This window comes from Bos grunniens, chromosome 15 (genome assembly GCF_055505025.1).
Source record: "Bos grunniens cultivar Pamir isolate PY7600 chromosome 15, Bosgru_T2T1.0, whole genome shotgun sequence".
NCBI classification, from domain to species: domain Eukaryota; kingdom Metazoa; phylum Chordata; class Mammalia; order Artiodactyla; family Bovidae; genus Bos; species Bos grunniens.
The window spans coordinates 29,714,578-29,729,384 of record NC_141179.1 but is presented as its reverse complement, the minus strand read 5'-3'; the positions used below and the strand labels follow the sequence as shown (position 1 = coordinate 29,729,384).

At 51.3% G+C, this 14,807-nt stretch overlaps 3 protein-coding genes across 32 annotated transcripts in view; all 3 read right to left on the bottom strand.

Annotated features, from left to right (window-relative positions):
• Positions 1-56: 56 nt before the first annotated feature.
• On the bottom strand, positions 57-4,755 carry TMEM25 (transmembrane protein 25). Of its 20 annotated transcripts, none has more exons than XR_015141913.1 (9): positions 4,495-4,755; positions 3,854-3,947; positions 3,301-3,612; positions 2,581-2,871; positions 2,247-2,378; positions 1,916-1,946; positions 1,662-1,791; positions 1,436-1,522; positions 57-1,296 (listed from the first exon to the last, which is right to left on the bottom strand). XR_015141913.1 is itself a non-coding variant. In XM_086339523.1 (9 exons), the coding sequence occupies exons 1-9, from the start codon at positions 4,753-4,755 to the stop codon at positions 1,223-1,225; spliced, it is 1,749 nt and encodes a 582-aa protein (XP_086195649.1). In that variant the 3' UTR covers positions 57-1,222. The 20 variants fall into 20 exon arrangements, 7 of the variants coding, with proteins under 7 accessions (XP_086195649.1, XP_086195653.1, XP_086195652.1 ...); XM_086339523.1 differs by having other exon boundaries at positions 1,662-1,762; positions 3,301-3,629; positions 4,146-4,755; XM_086339527.1 differs by having other exon boundaries at positions 1,662-1,762.
• TTC36 (tetratricopeptide repeat domain 36) lies at positions 4,719-9,400 on the bottom strand. Of its 2 annotated transcripts, XM_086339533.1 has the most exons (3): positions 8,962-9,400; positions 7,827-8,015; positions 4,719-5,041 (listed from the first exon to the last, which is right to left on the bottom strand). In XM_086339533.1, exons 1-3 carry the CDS (start codon positions 9,074-9,076, stop codon positions 4,779-4,781), a joined length of 567 nt encoding a protein of 188 aa, XP_086195659.1. In that variant the 5' UTR covers positions 9,077-9,400; the 3' UTR covers positions 4,719-4,778. The 2 variants fall into 2 exon arrangements, with proteins under 2 accessions (XP_086195659.1, XP_086195660.1); XM_086339534.1 differs by lacking the exon at positions 7,827-8,015.
• Positions 9,401-9,760: 360 nt separating this feature from the next.
• Positions 9,761-14,807, bottom strand: part of KMT2A (lysine methyltransferase 2A) — a 78,058-nt gene continuing 73,011 nt past the window's right edge. For all 10 annotated transcript variants that reach the window (XM_086339517.1, XM_086339518.1, XM_086339511.1 and 7 more), the window contains one exon: positions 9,761-14,754. In XM_086339517.1, coding sequence (XP_086195643.1) covers positions 14,479-14,754 — 276 coding nt within the window. In that variant the 3' untranslated portion in view covers positions 9,761-14,478. The remainder of the gene's footprint in view (positions 14,755-14,807) is intronic.

Sequence of the window (14,807 nt, the reverse complement as noted above, 5' to 3'; positions counted from 1 at the left end):
AGAGATAAATGGAGAATTAAAAAAAAAATTTTTTTTGAAGGAATGAAACAGACATGTAACATTCACTCAGTCAAGTTTATTGAACCTACTGTGTGCTCAGCACTGTCCTTGGCAGTATCAAGAAAAATTATAAAGGTATCAACAAGGGACAAATATACTTTGCATGCTATTGATTTGCAATCTGTTGCTTTTCAACAGTGAACTTAGGTTGTTCTGGGATACATGATCTCCCCTCCTTTCCCATGTCTCCCTAAGGTTTCCAGCACTGTCAAATTATGTGCTACTGTGACCATCCCCTAAAGAATGGAGGATGGGACAAGAACAGTTTCCTGCTGATGGGGAGGTCAGGGCTAGGCTCCCATGGAAGGGGGAGATATTTTGAGCAGAAACCCGTCAACCCCAAGGGCTCAGGGCACTCACAGTGAATCATAAAAAGGCCAAACTTGGGAAAGCCACAGGCAGGGCCCAGGGGCCCAGTCACTCCCTTCCCAGGAGATGTGCTTAAAGTGCTACCCCTGTAAGAAAACAACACATGGCTACATGCAGTACTGGAGGCACCAGACTTCTCAACTCCCTATCGTCTCCTGACTTGTGCTAAAACCAGGCTCTGACACCACTAGGGCCCAGGCCAGTGGGGAAGTCTAATGCCCAGTGAAGAACATCCAGCGTATAACCTATGATACCCAAGAGGGGGTGGGCACAGAGGGGCAGAGAGATGCAGCAAAAAGGACTGGTCTGTGCTTCGCCAGCACCCCTGGATCAGGGGTGGGTTCGTGTGGAAAGGGCAGGTTGGTTCTGTAGAGCTAGCAGGGTCCTAAATTTTCCCTGAGGGAACAAAGCTGCATAGCATGTGAAGGAAATCCAGGACGTGCAGGGCCCCCCGCCCCCCAACCAGGCATGCCCCATGCCTGCTATACATGGTGCTGAGGAGCACTGGTGCGGGGCAGAGCTGGCCCAAGCCGGCAGGGCCATGCCACACTTAGATGCTGGCTGACCTCCAGGCACACCTGGGCCCAGGCAGTCATGCAGGCCCCCAACTGGAGTCAGAACAGGTCCAGGTCCAGCCAGCAGCCTGGCCAAGAACACCCATGCCCCCAGGCAAGCAAGAGTGGCAGAGGCATGGCCTCTTCCCATTGGCAACATGGCCAGGCAGAGGATGCCTTGGACAAGGACCAGGAAGATGCCCAGGGGCCAAGAAGGTACCCTCTGTCTTGGCCACATCTCAGAGCCAGATTTCATCACTGCTCACACTGGACACCCGGTAAATGTAGCCCAGCATTGGAAGGCGGATGAAACCTGTGGGGTCAGAGATCCCAGGAGACTCAGTCACCCTCATTTCTTGGAAGATGGGAGACCACTCTCTGCTCTTGGGGACTTATGGGCCTTTGGCACACATGGGAGGGCAAGGGAGCAGGGCAGCGGCCGCTTTCCCTACCTCGGCTGGTGAGGAGGCCACCAGGCTCCGGGTCCAGAAGGTCTGGCCGGCTGTTGTCCTGAGCCGTCTGCCGGTCCGCTGGTTTCCCTGTGGGGTAGCAGAGGGGGTGGTGCCCGGGATGAGGCATGTGCCCGATGGGGCCTAGGCCTCCTACGGTCCAGCGTCTCTTTTTTTCTCAGAAGCACCTCTGAAGATAAAGCTGGGGCAAACAGCTTGCTGGGTGTACCTCTGCAGCCTGGAGCGAGGTCATTGAGCTGAAGGTTGGACGGGAGGGACATGTTCTCGCGTGGCAGGCGCACGTTGCTGACTTTCAGGTTGTTGGAGTCACTACAGGAGGACAAAGGCCCGGATGGGCCCTGGCACCAGTGGGCACACATTCCTGCTTGGAGGCCATTCCAGAGCCACCAGAAAGCCCAGGATCCCGCCTGTCCCCATGCCGCCTCTCCATGTGGCCCCTCCACGCAGCCCCAGGAGAGTTACCTAGAGATCAGGGATGGGCGCCGGGAGGGGCCTGAGGAGAGAGAAACCACAGCACTGTCTCAGTGCGCCCACCCGCTCTGGGCTCTGCCTCCTGCCCTCTCAGGCCCAGGTCCCTCAGGCAAGGGGCCTCTCAGATGACCAGACTGGGTTCTCAGTGCCCAGCACACTCCCTGGGACGTATGTGTCTAAACCATAGCCACACCCAGGAAGACCTGTCCTACCACTTCTTAGAGACCTGCCCAGCTCCAGTCCTGCCCGTGCCCTCCCCCCCACCCCTGACCTCATCTCCATGCTCCCAGCATCCTCTGTACCTGCCTTGCTTTGGCCTTACCTTTGGTCTTCTTCTCTTTCCTGCAGACCAGGCAGGCCACCAAAGTGCTGAACCCCACCAGGGTGCCTAGGGCAAGCCCTCCAGCCACAACGATGCCCAGCAGTGGCACTTCCACCCGGGTGGCCAGGAGCCCTGCAGGTGGTCCTCTGGTTAGTTCCAAGTGGGCATGACCCCTGACTTGAAGACACCACAGGTCCCTACTCTGTCCTCTTTGCCCAAGGTGGCTGGGGACAGCTTTCATGAGAACTTACCCAAAAGACAAGTCTTCCCATTTCTGTACCATGACCCTACACCCACCCGAGGCTCTGCTGGGCCCGTGGCTGGCAGTGCTCACCTGGGGCTGGAAGCGAGGAACTGGTGACACCCACGTCGTTTGTGGCCACCACTGAGAGGTTGTGTGGCAGGCTGCGGAGCTGCAGCTGCACGGTGTGGTTGGTGAGCCAGGGGTAGTTCTGGGCATCCAGCACCAGGAAGTCCGAGGTGTTGACAGTCACTGGCCCATCCTGGTCGATCCAGGTCACGTTGGCAGGCGGGTTGGCACGCACGAGGGCAAAGAGGATGACCAGAAGGCCCGGGCCCTGAGCTTCCTGGTACTTTGCCCCAACCTGAGCAATCTCCGGCTTAACTGGTGCAAAGCAGAGACCACTATGTTCCCACCACAGCCCCTTGCTTGCCTTGCCCTTTCTTCCCAAACCCAGAAGGGAGCCAGGGGCCTGGACCTCTCCTTAGGGGGCACCAGGAAAAAGGATGGCTGGGTCTGCCAGAGGTAGCATTTCATAAGGGCATAAACACTAGAACCAAATGTCCAGAATCCTGACTCTGCTACTTACCAGCTCTATGACCCGGGCAGATTGCTTAACTTCTCTGTGCCTCAGTTTTCTGATTTATAAAATGGGGACAATAGTAACTAACTCATAGGATTGTTGTGAGAATAAAGTGAGTTAATATTTGCAAAGTGCTTAAGTGTTAAAACATCCTAGCAAACTGCCTGCCTGGTGGCTGTTAGGGGTCCCTGTGCAGAGAACTCTTCTCTGTCCACCCAAGGGGCACTCACATTGCACATTGAGGATGACGGACGCATTGGCTGACTGGCCACTGCCTGGGTCCTGCAGGGAGCAGTTGAGTTCATGCTGGGCCCGCTGGGCAGTGACAGTGAAAGTGCTGGTGCCGCCAGAGAAGGCCTCCCTGCCCACACTCAGCAGTCTTGAGGTGCTGGCCTCCTGCAGCTGTCCATCCAGGTACCAGGCCAATCGAGGGGTGCCAAGTCCCCCTGCCACCCGGCAGGTGAAGGCATGGCGTTCATTCTCTCGAAGTGCCCGCTCTGCCCAGGTCTGACCATCAATTTGTGGCGCCAGCTCCCCCCAGCCTAGAACATAGTGGAGTCTGGGGAGAGCTGGTGGAGGGTTAGTGCTGTTGTGACCCGGGTGAGGTCCAGTTCCAGAGGGACCTGGGTTCTCTCACCAGGGACTGGCTGGAGCTTGGTAGGTGGATGAGGAGAGCCCAGTTCTGGTGCCTAAAGTGGGACCCAAACTGAAGATGCAGGCAAGGAGGGGAGAGACAGGGACTTGACCCCATAAACACATGCCAAGGGATGAACAGGGGTGTACCTGAGCTCAGAAGGGCCGGCAGGAGCAGAAGTGTGTGCGGGAGGGTAGCTGGCCATGCAGGCAGTGCCATGGTGGCCCAGGCCTGGGCCCCAGGCTGCCGAGAGAAGGGGGCGGGCCTCAATGTTAGTATCCAGGTGAGAGCAGGCAAGCTTTAGTAACTCCTCCAGGAATTTACTCTCAGAAACAAAAATGAACCATGCACGGAAACGCAAATGTAGAATGACCCACAGTGGTGAAGGCAAAGACGCAATGATCATCAAGCCCCAAGGTCCAAACCCAGGCTGGCACATACCTGTACACCCTGCGGGCGCAGAATTGAGCTCTGACTCCAAGGAACAAACAGGCACATGCTCGCAGGTACACAGAAACAACCAGCAACCGTGCAGCCCGCACCAGGCCAAAATACACCACACACACGCACGCACACGCACACACACACACGCAGACACTCGGGTATACGCGCCTCTTTCCAAAAGGGACCGTCTTTCTCCCAACCCCGGTTTTCTCCTGCCCGCTTCCCTCTCCCATCTACACCCCTCTTCCCATCCTCCGGATTTGGGCCGAAGAAAAGGTGATCCAGGACGCAGGGATAGAAAAGCATCCCCGCTCCCGCCTCCGCCCAGCCTTCCTGGGCGGCTCACCTGGCTCACTCCCCGAGCGCAGCCGGAGCGACTGCTCAGGCCTGCGGAGCACCGCAGTCCGCCGCAGGGGCCGGGGCTGCGCCAGGCAGGGCCAATCGATGCCCGATCTCGGCCCGACGGGCCCTTCTTCCAGGGCTGCTGATCCGGGGCCGCCTCGCGCGCAGGGGGCCCTTGAGCGCCCATCCCTGAGAGGGATGGCGAGCGGACGCGGACACAGGCTGGGGTTGGGCGAACCGACAGTTTTATTGGTTGCTGGCGCATCTCCCAACTCCTTGCCCTCCCGCTCAGCGCTCGTCGCGGGGCCGGCGCAACTGCCCCATCACGTCGGCCAGCATGCGGTTGCACAGAGCCGCGTACGGGTTGAGCAGCACCAGCTGGCGGCGCGCAAACGGGCTGCCCAGCCGCGCCGCCCGCTCGAAGTCTCTGCGGGCGTCGTCGTCCCGGCCCTGCAGCCGCGCCACGAGCCCGCGCTGCACAAAGCCCTGGCGGGCGGTGCGACCCCGGCCGCCGCTCAGCGCCAGCGCGCGCTCCAGGTCCTCCAGGGCGCCTGCGGGACGGACGGATGGGCAGGGGTCAGGGCCGCGGCCAGCAAGATCCGGCCCTGAGTGCAGGCTCCGGGGCTCAGCCATTTACATTGGGCCCACACACGACCCTCGAGATCGGGATTGTTATTCCCGTTACACAGAGATAAGACTGAAAGAGTGGGCAAAACTCAGCCTAGACTGCACAGTTAGTGGCAGAGTTGGGACTGAAGTCCAGGTCTCACCTTGTCCGTGTTATTTTCCACCATCTGATACATCAAAACAGGGGTGGTCACTGTATTACGAATCTGCTCCTGTTGCCCGGCACAAAGCAGGTGGTTTCTTCCACACATACATTATTAAAATTCTACCCTGTGCCAGGTGACTGACTCTGAATCCCAGGGTCCAAAAGCATTAGTATTAACCGACAACCATTTCTTACACAATAAAGTCTGTTTTTTGTTGTTGTTGTTGTTGTTTTCCTTTTGGTTGCACCAGGCGGCATTTGAGATCTTAATTCCCTGACCAGAGATTGAACCCGTGTGCCTTCAGTGGAAGTGCAGTGTCTGGACCACCAGGGAAGTCCCTTGCTAACGTTTTTTTCCCTTTTAATATGTATTTTTATGTATTTATTTGGCTGTGCCCGGTCTTAGTTGTAGCACGTGGGATCTAATTCTCTCACCAGGGATTGAACCTGGGTCCTGTGCATTGGGAGCACTTAGTCTTAGCAACTGGATCACCAGAGACATTCTTCTCTAACTTTTCAAGACTTTTCTCTCCTCTTTGCCACTATATGCCTTAAAATAGCTCCTCTCACCTGTGTTCTCTACTGCCTGCCTCTCCTTATTCTTTATTTCCATGGTTTTCCTTATCTTGTATCTAGTTTTCTTTGAAGGAGGTCTTGGAGCCAGAGCTGGCCTGCAGCACTTTTATTTTTGTCACCCTCATAAATACTTGGCTTCTTAGGCATCAGAGCTCTGAACTCAGCCTCAGGCAGCCAGTTGGTACCCACTGTAGGTCCCCCGAGCTGCATTTGTTCTGGGCTCTGCTTCCATTCACTCCTGTCTTCTAGTCTATAGAGCCTGTCAGGGCAGGGCGCTAGGGGAGTGCCGGCAGCATCCTACACCAAGGCCGATCTCCCTGGTCCACTAGATTTTGGTCCCCGTTAGAACGCAGCAGGGGCTCTGCTCCCTACCCTAACTGGTTGAGAAGCTCTTGAATCACAGCATTTGTTGATTTCCCTCAGAGGAGCTGATCTGGAGGAATTGAAGGCCTCCAGGCAGAAACCCCTTGGATGCTCTCTGGGGTTCTGGTCTATAGGCTTTCCTCAGCAGGCTTTATGGCCCTGCTCTGCCAAACTGGTGGCAGACAAGCCTGGGAAAGGGGCCCTTGGATATTCTCAGAATGGAGTCCAACCTCCCCAGCCTGGCATTCCTGGCCCCAGGAACACCTCCACTACCACGAGTTCCCTAGTAGTTCCCTACTACGCTTCCGTGGTTTACTTTTCAGTAATTCCTGGTGTTTTCAAGACAGAGTCCGATCTCAGTCTCATATTACTAGTTCCTTACTCTCTTGGCCTCTGTTTACCTCTCCAGGCTCTGAAGAGACTCCATCCTTCCAACCCTCCCTTTCCAGCCAGAGTAGAGATCTGAAGCTCCCTGTTCCTGTCCGTGACTTCTGGACTTCTACAGGCCATGCCTTCTCCCACTTGCTGCCCTCCAACCAGCTAACTCCTACTCGTCTTCAAAACTCACCCCTCAGAAGCGGACCCCAAGCTGAACCATCTCAGCTTGTTATGTGGGTATTAGATTTGTGTGTGTCCTGCCCTCTAGGCTGAGCCTCACGAAAAGCAGTATCACATGGGGATTAAGCTCTGCCACCTGAACCAAATCCCAGCTTTGCCACTTCTCAGCTATATTACTAGCAAGCTATTTTACTTAACTTCCAAGATTCAGTGTATCATCTGCCAAATGGAGACAAGAAGAGCATGAGCCTTTTTAGTGTTGTCATGAGGGCTAAACAAATGACAACTAAAACGTAAAGTGCTCAGTCAGGGGACTTCCCTGGTGGTCCAGTTGTTAAGACTCTGCACTTCCACTGCAGGGGGAATGAGTTTGATCTCTGGTCAGGGAACTAAGATCCCATATGCCACAGGGTATGGCCAAAAAAGAAATAAATTTAAAAAACCTTTATTATTATTATTTTTAAAACAGGACTTCCCAAGCGGTTCAGTCCCCTTCCAATGCAGAGGCTGGGTTTGATCCCTGGTCAGGGAACTAAGATCTCACATGCCATGGGGCAACTAAGCCTGTGCACCAAACTACTAATAGAAAAGCCCCTTCCATGTGCCACAGCAAAGACCCAGTGCAAACCAAAAAAAAAAAAAAAAAACCACAACCCAAAAAACGCAATCTCTGAATCCGTGATTAGAGGAAAGACAAGATGCATCTTGTACAGCACGATGTTGGTTAACAGATTTAGATAAAGTAGGAGAATAAAGTTACCGTTAAGAAAATACATACAGGTGCTTAATGCCTGGCACATAGTAATTGCTATGAGTCCTCAGCACCTAGACCACTGCTACAATATAGGCTCTCATTAAATGTTGCACATAAACAGACTGTAGTCTCTCTGACTCACAATATCCCCAAGAGATTAGCAGGGCCCATAATGTATCTCTTGTGAGGAGGAACGTAGGTTCCAGAGGAGCTCGGTGACTTCCCACACTCCATGTCCAAGCCCCACGGCCACACCATCTCTGGTCTGTGTCCTCCTAGACCCCCTGCACAGACTCCAGGGACCCTCCCTCACCTGCCACATCTCCTTGGAGACGCCGGGCCTGGGCTCGGTTATTGTAGGCTGAGGCCCTCTCAGGCAATAGGTTGATGGCTTGGCCAAACCTCTCCAGGGCTGTGCTGAGGTCGCCAGCCTCAGCTGCGATCACCGCCTGCAGCTCCAGGGCCTTGGACTGTTCCAGCTGTGCTCGCGGAAAAACTTCACCTGTGCCAGGGAGGGAGCCAGGAGACAGCTGTGTGGTTGGCAGCAGGAAGCAACAGTCCCCGTGCGCTTTGGGAACCTGGGACATGAGCCAGGGCTGACCAGGCAGGGTGTAGGTCACTACAATCAGGTGCAGTGTTTGGGGCAGGGGGAGCAGAGGTCACTGAGGCAGAGCCCTGGCACTGCTTAGTTCCAAAGAGGCCTGGAGAGTGGCCTTGGTTGGCTCCCCAGTGCCAAGAGAATGAAAACCAAACTCTCTAGCCTGTAGCTAAATCACTGGTTGAAGGTCACACCCCCCAGAAGTTGCACAGATTGGACTGGAACCAAGGTCTTTCCGACTCCTTAGTCTGTCCCTAGTTTGTTCTACTGCATTGCTTCCAACAGGAAGGCCTCCAGGATGCAGGGTCATGAAAACCATTTCCAATGTTTCCCTCAGCTTTTCAGCCTAAAGTTTCATTAAGACGTAGGCTTTGCTCCTTTAGAAACAAAGAGCATCAAAACTTTGGGACGGTGACAGTCCCTCTTAGGGGCCAGTGGAAAAGCCAGTGAGCACATTCAATCTGGAAGCATCAGCTCAGGGCTTGGCATTTAAAGGTAACACTGAATGCTTGCTTAGTTGAAACTGGTTAGCTGAGCTACCCGCTGCCCTGTTTCTGTCTTCCATGCTATGGAGGGTGATACCCTCTGTTCTGACAAAGGTGTGTGAATTTCACATGGCCCTGCTCCCCGCCACCACAGTTAAACTTGGGGCAGGATTGAAGTACAAATCCTGGCTTTTTCCTCTGGGCACCGTGACTCTTGCCAAGCTTCCGTCAGTACACTGAGGATCAGCAGTCATCATCCAAGTGTCGGGGAACAAGGAGCCTTATAAGACCACCTACTTCTGCCACCCCAGCAAGGTAGCAGACCAGCCAATGTGGAAAGCTGGATTCCAAGGTCAAATACTCACCTTCGTCTACTTCCTTCTCTGCTTCTTCTCCCAGGTCCAACCCAACAATATCTCCAAACGGGGAGTCAGGGTTGAAGATGGCCTGCAAGACGGCCTGATCATTTGGAGTCCCCATGGTATTCAACTCCCAGATCAAAAAGGTGACTCACAATGAGGGAAAGGAAAAAGGGCTCAGGGCCGAGCCTCTTGCTAGTTTTAAGCCTCTACCTGATCCAGAGGGAAGAGGTCTGTTTGAGGACCAGCCCCCAAGAGGAGTGTTGTCCAGTCTTCGGCTGGAGTGTAAACTCAACCCCCTTCAGCCTGGGGACAGTGACCCTGGCTTGGCCAAATATTTACAAATATTTCTTAACTGCTTCTCTACCCCCACCCCAGTCTGAGGGAGAAACAGAAAAAGTAAATCCCATTTCAGCTTTAAGGTGGAGTGGAGCCAAGAGAAAGGGTACTGGTTCATCTCCCTGAAATACTTTCTTTATACTCACAGATTTAGGAAGAAATTGTTAGAAGCCAATGCCTGACTGCCTGTGGATGAAGATGGGGTATTTGTAGGAAGTAAAGGAACTATTCTTTTGTTCTCTTGACCCCTTCCTCACATCCAGAGTTAATTAGGTCCCAAATATACATCACTGATAAATAAGAGAAGAAAATATGATTAAGAGAAGCAGTATAGAGTGAGGCCTGACAGAAGGGAATGATTTCAAGATTCCACCTTAAAAGAAAGGATTGTGGAAGGGATTTTGTAATCAGGTCATGGCCCATGGCCCTCCCACCTCAGCCAAAGCCAAAAGAAAGTTCAACCATGTGCAGCAATAAACTTGACATGTTTATTAATTAAACTATCACTTAAATAAAAAAAAGTGCATAGAAAATAAACATGTTTAAAAACTCCTTTTTTTTTACAACTATGTACACTTTTTACTTTTACATTCAGTCTTTCGTAGACAGCTTTCAGCATTATTATTTTTTGAACTATTAAAGTATTTTCCTTCTTCCCTGTCACAGGGAGTTAACACTGATGGACTTTAGACACATTTTTTTCCTTTTTTTTTTTTTTTTTTCTTTTTCTCTAACCAGAAGCTTGGAAGAACACAAGGGAAAAAAAAAACAAACCGAAAGATCTGTTATACATGATAAAGTTGTCAAGAAATGTCTTATTCCTAGAAAAGAAGCTTGTCATCTGTTGAGCTTTTGAAACAATTATTCAACTACCTGTATTTACTAAAGAGACTGTTAAAAGTTCAATAAAAGAAACACCACAAGTCTATTTTCTTGGTTGAAAGACAGAACTAGAGTACCTCGGAACAAGATACCAGGAAAGCACAGAACACAATTTTCCCCTAAATGCAGGTGGTAACCCCAACATTCATAACCAAAAATAGAGAAACAAGGAGTACAGGTACTGACTGGCAACATTCACAGGCAGAAAAAACCCAGGTGACACCATTTCTGCATTTCTCTCTGATCCCGGGAATGGACTGTTTTGCCATCCCCTTAGAGCTGGAGTCTCCTCCCATGTGGGGGATCAGAGGAGCGCCAGACTGACAATTTCCTGCCACTACTAGCAACTGTAACACAATCCTTATCTATAGTGTTAAGAGAATTAAAAGCCATGGACTGAACTAGGCTTTGTTACATGGTGCATTACTATATTAGTTCCTATATATATCATATTTATATTTATTTGAAAACCAAAACAAAAAAGTTGCAAGGTTTCAGAGTGTGAGACTTGACTGGTATTCATGATTCGGCACAAAACCATCTGCTCAATAACCTTGTATTGCTTTAAAATGAAGGAAACGAAACATAAAATTACACCCAGCCCTTTGCAATGACCCGCTTTTCCTTTAAAAAAAAAAAAAAACAAACACCAAAAAACCCATAACTTGATTTCTATTAAAAAAAAAAAAATCCCAAATCAAACTTAACATCTGACAAGGTTTTGACCTTTAGTATTTTCAGATATTTGATTGAATGTCAGTCCTTTAGAAAGATACATTCATTAGAAGGTTTTTTTTTGTTGTTTTTTTGTTGTTGTTGTATTTTTTTTTTTTTTTTAAATCAAGGGAGCTGCATGGTGCTCACAGCATTGGCCCGGGGGTTTGACAGAGGCAAGCGGGGTGGCAGAGTGGATCCCGGCAAAGGAGTCTGGTTGAAAACTTTTATATATATATATATATATATATATATATATATATAGCTGCCAGGGCTTCCCCCTTGATTCTGGTTATTGGTCTAAAAACAGGAGGGGCTGGGCTGGAGGTGGCGGACGGTAACGGGGAGCCAAAGGGACCAAGTTCCGGCCAAAAGGTCAGCGCCATGCAGCTCCTCTGGTTACACAGTTGTCACTGGCCACCAGGAAATGCAGCCACAACAGGTTCTAGCAGCAAAGCTGTAAGTGAGCTGGCTCTCTCACTGAGAACTGACCAGGTTTGCAGCTGTGACTCCTTAGGGATTTGGGGTGCCCCTTGGGGGATTCTTGGGAACAACCCACCACAGTTCCTCAGTCTGCACTTTTGTGCGGAGATTCCCTTGGTCACTTTCACAACAGACTCAGAGGTGTCTTGGAGATAGCTATGCCGGTTTTGTTTTGTTTTTTCCCGCCTTCTTTCCCTCTTGCAGGGAAAACCTTAGCTTAATCCCCAAGTTGCTGGCAGGTACGCTGAATTTTGGCAATGGACTCAAGGCTGAGATCTAGGAGGAACTCCTCATTTCTGTGGTTGACAGTTAGGGAGTGGAGAGGCAAGGCAAACCATCTGCAGCTGGCAGGAGAGGAAGCGGGGGGCTCCTCCCCTGGCCTCAGGGTTTGGGGTTGGTAGAAAGAGATGAGGAGGGGGCTCACAGTACAGCACGGCCTAGCAGGGCAGTCACTAGGTCTACTGAGCTGAGTTTCCCCCACTCCCGACTGGCCTTTGGGTCTTCCTCAAGGTGAATTCATGACCCGTCAGTGCATTAATCATTTCAGTAACAAATGCAGCTTAAGGTTTTTTTTTTTTTCTTTAAAAAAAAAGAAAAAGAAAAAGGAATAAAAGGATATACAAAAAAACCTCACACAGTGCAATAATAAAGGAAACCAGACACCAGTGGAACCCCTTGGGCCACTGTATCTTGTTCACGGGCAAAAGGAGGAAGGGAGGTGAGGTCCGGGCAGACTGCTTTGCCCCAGGCCCCTGCTGGCACTTCTCTGAGATGACAGGGAGTCTCTGCCATCCTGGCCACAGTGCTGGGTTCCCTGCACAACAGAGAAAACAGTGACAGTGTTCCAGCAGAGCCACCAAAGTTCTTAATTAAGGTCATGGAAGAACAGGGAGCCCAGGGTGGAAGGCACAGCAGAGCCGTGAGTCCCGGGGCAGAGAGCGCTGGGCTGAGTCGTATTGCTTTGCTAGACTTCCTTCTGGAGGAATGGGCTTCTTGTGGTGAGAAGAGGCGCCCTGCCCTCCACTGGGCTACGCTGCTCTGAAACCTCATGGCTGACAGAGGCCGAGGAGCATCTGCATTATCGTGAGTGGTCAGACTGTGCTTCAGTTTCAACGAGCTGCCCCAAAAGAGGGCATGGGGGGGACCCAGGGGGTCTTTGCAGGCGTGAGGACTTGGTGGGCAGAGAGAGAGGGACGAGGTGACCTACGAGGCAGATGGTGATGGAAAACATCAGGTTGCCATTCAGCTTGGTTGCTAACTCTGAAGGAGGAAAGACAGGAAGTGCTGGCGCTCACCTCTCAGCACTGGGCTGTGCCAGGAAGGAGGGAGAGAGGCAGGCAAGAGGAGAAGGAACTGCTGTGTCGAGATCCTACCGCAGCCATTCAGGAGCTTTGACTGGAGAAGGAGGGGAGTGGCCCGATGGAGCTGGGGGCACCTTCCTTTTCCACTTATTGTCAAAGAGCAAACCCAGGAAACGTTTATGTCAACAGGGCACAAACAAGCTACACATTAAACAACGAAAAGGACACCTTCCAGGGGGAAGTTGGGCAGGAAAAACCAGACTTTGTGTGTACAGCTGAATATTTTCTCTAACTTCATCCTATGAAAATAAAAAATTATTAAAAACCGATCTTCTTTTAAATTAGGATAATACCGCGGTTTAAAAAATAGCCTTGTCATAAGTGCTTCTCCCTATGAAGTGCTTCTCATAGAAAAATATACAAAATATATTTACATTTATAAAACCTTAAATAGTAAACTGTAAACAGAACCGAGTAAAATCCAATGACTTAATTTAACAGGTTCAGGAACCGTCTTGGGGAAGAGAAGAGAAGAAACATTTGATGCTGTTTTGACCACATCCTAAGGAGTAATCAGGGCAGTAGTGTCATTTCATTTCATTTGCTTTAGCCACAGATTTTGCACAGGTGGCAGAGGTCCCTCGATACAAGGTGGTCTAGTCCCCAAGTTTTGGGCCTTGAAATCTGATTAGTGTTCTGCCTTCAACTGGACACTGACCATTTAAAAATTAAGTCTTCCTATGTCTTAACAAGGGGAAAATAAAGTTACCATGTCCTAGGAATGGGACCCAGGGGTCATCCTGGTTGTGAAACTCTGACTGTTGCATGATTCAAATCCTATTTAAATAATCTTCTTCTTCTACATACATTTCTTTAAAACTCTCAGTGGAGCTTTATGAAAACATCTCCAAATTCTGTCTGGTTACGGCCAATGGCTCCTGTCCACTTTCCCACTGGGAGTGCTTACAGGCTCAGGGAACGTCTTGCAGGCACATCCTATGCCCAACAGGGAGTGTTCTTACACAGGGAGTCACTCTCCCCTACCACCCAGAGAGAACGGGAAAGCGGTGGGATGCAGAATGGGGAAACGAGAAAGTGGAGTGAAGAGAAGGAATGAGAGGGAAGCCGCTCCTATTGTCTAGGAAGGTGACTGACTGAGATAAGGCTCATGGGGGTAACACTCCCACTTAAAGCCCACAGGCTCAATGTTTGGTAATGAATTGGCACAACCCCAAGACAGCTTTTGACACCAAAGGTGCTAAGAATCCTGTCTCCCAACCAGAAGGGAACTCTCAACTGGGAGGATAGTAGGGAAAACCACCAGACCGTCTCTCTTTGTTCAACACATGGCTACAGGCTGGGCCGGGCTGGCAAACTGTCAGGTCTCCAACCAACCCTGCACCAGGGCTGTGCCTGACCCCTCGCTTACAGTGCTTGGGAAACGCCAAGACGAGGATGGCAACTTCTGAGGAGGTGCTCAGGCCAATCTCCCTACACAACTAACTCTCTACAGGCTCCTTCCAGGCAAGTCTGCTAGGGACCCCTTCCCCACTTTTTAACGGCACACAATCAGAGGGGCCCCAGTAGAAAGCCGATCGCGGATCTTTTCTTCTAGACCTCATCTCTCTCCAGGACTATGATCACATGTAGAATGTGAATATGGGACCCAAGGGAGCCCAGCCGTCACAGAGGCCCCTCAACTGTGCCCGCTCAATCCTGGAATACCTGGCTGCTGGCAAAGGCCTTCGGCATCACTGTGGAGGCCCTGGGTCCTAGTACTCCGACACTGGGGAGAAGAGCAGCTTTAGTTTAGGAACTTCCGGCATTTCTTGGCACCACAGTTGCAGGGGAGCTTGTTGCTGGCGTCCTCAATGGGGAATTTATAGTCGTAAGTGAGTTCCTCCCCTCGGTAGATCTTGCGCATGGCGAAGATGACAATGTGCTTCTGCCCGTCGATGTTGATGACCCGAGAGTAGCAGTTGGGCTCACATGAGTGGTTGATGAAGCGGGCGGCGTTCCCGTGCATGGTGGCATCCACCACCTCAGAGTCATCGATCCGGAACATGTAGCAGCCGATGCCCTGCAGGAAGGAGGACAGAGAAGAGCCTGGCTCAGGCTGGACAACACAGAACC

Bases quoted from the DNA above. Each gene is read 5' to 3' on its own strand.
- TMEM25 (XM_086339522.1), bottom strand. From the start codon at position 4,755: ATGCGCCAGCAACCAATAAAACTGTCGGTTCGCCCAACCCCAGCCTGT. The intron at 1,947-2,246 runs GTAAGGCCAAAG...CTCTCTCCTCAG, and splicing joins GAAAGAGAAGAAGACCAAAG to GCCCCTCCCGGCGCCCATCC. The intron at 1,763-1,915 runs GTAACTCTCCTG...GTCCTCCTGTAG, and splicing joins CGCCCATCCCTGATCTCTAG to TGACTCCAACAACCTGAAAG.
- TTC36 (XM_086339533.1), bottom strand. From the start codon at position 9,076: ATGGGGACTCCAAATGATCAGGCCGTCTTGCAGGCCATCTTCAACCCT. The intron at 8,016-8,961 runs GTGAGTATTTGA...TCCCTGGCACAG, and splicing joins AGAGAAGGAAGTAGACGAAG to GTGAAGTTTTTCCGCGAGCA. The intron at 5,042-7,826 runs GTGAGGGAGGGT...TCCGTCCCGCAG, and splicing joins TCTCCAAGGAGATGTGGCAG to GCGCCCTGGAGGACCTGGAG.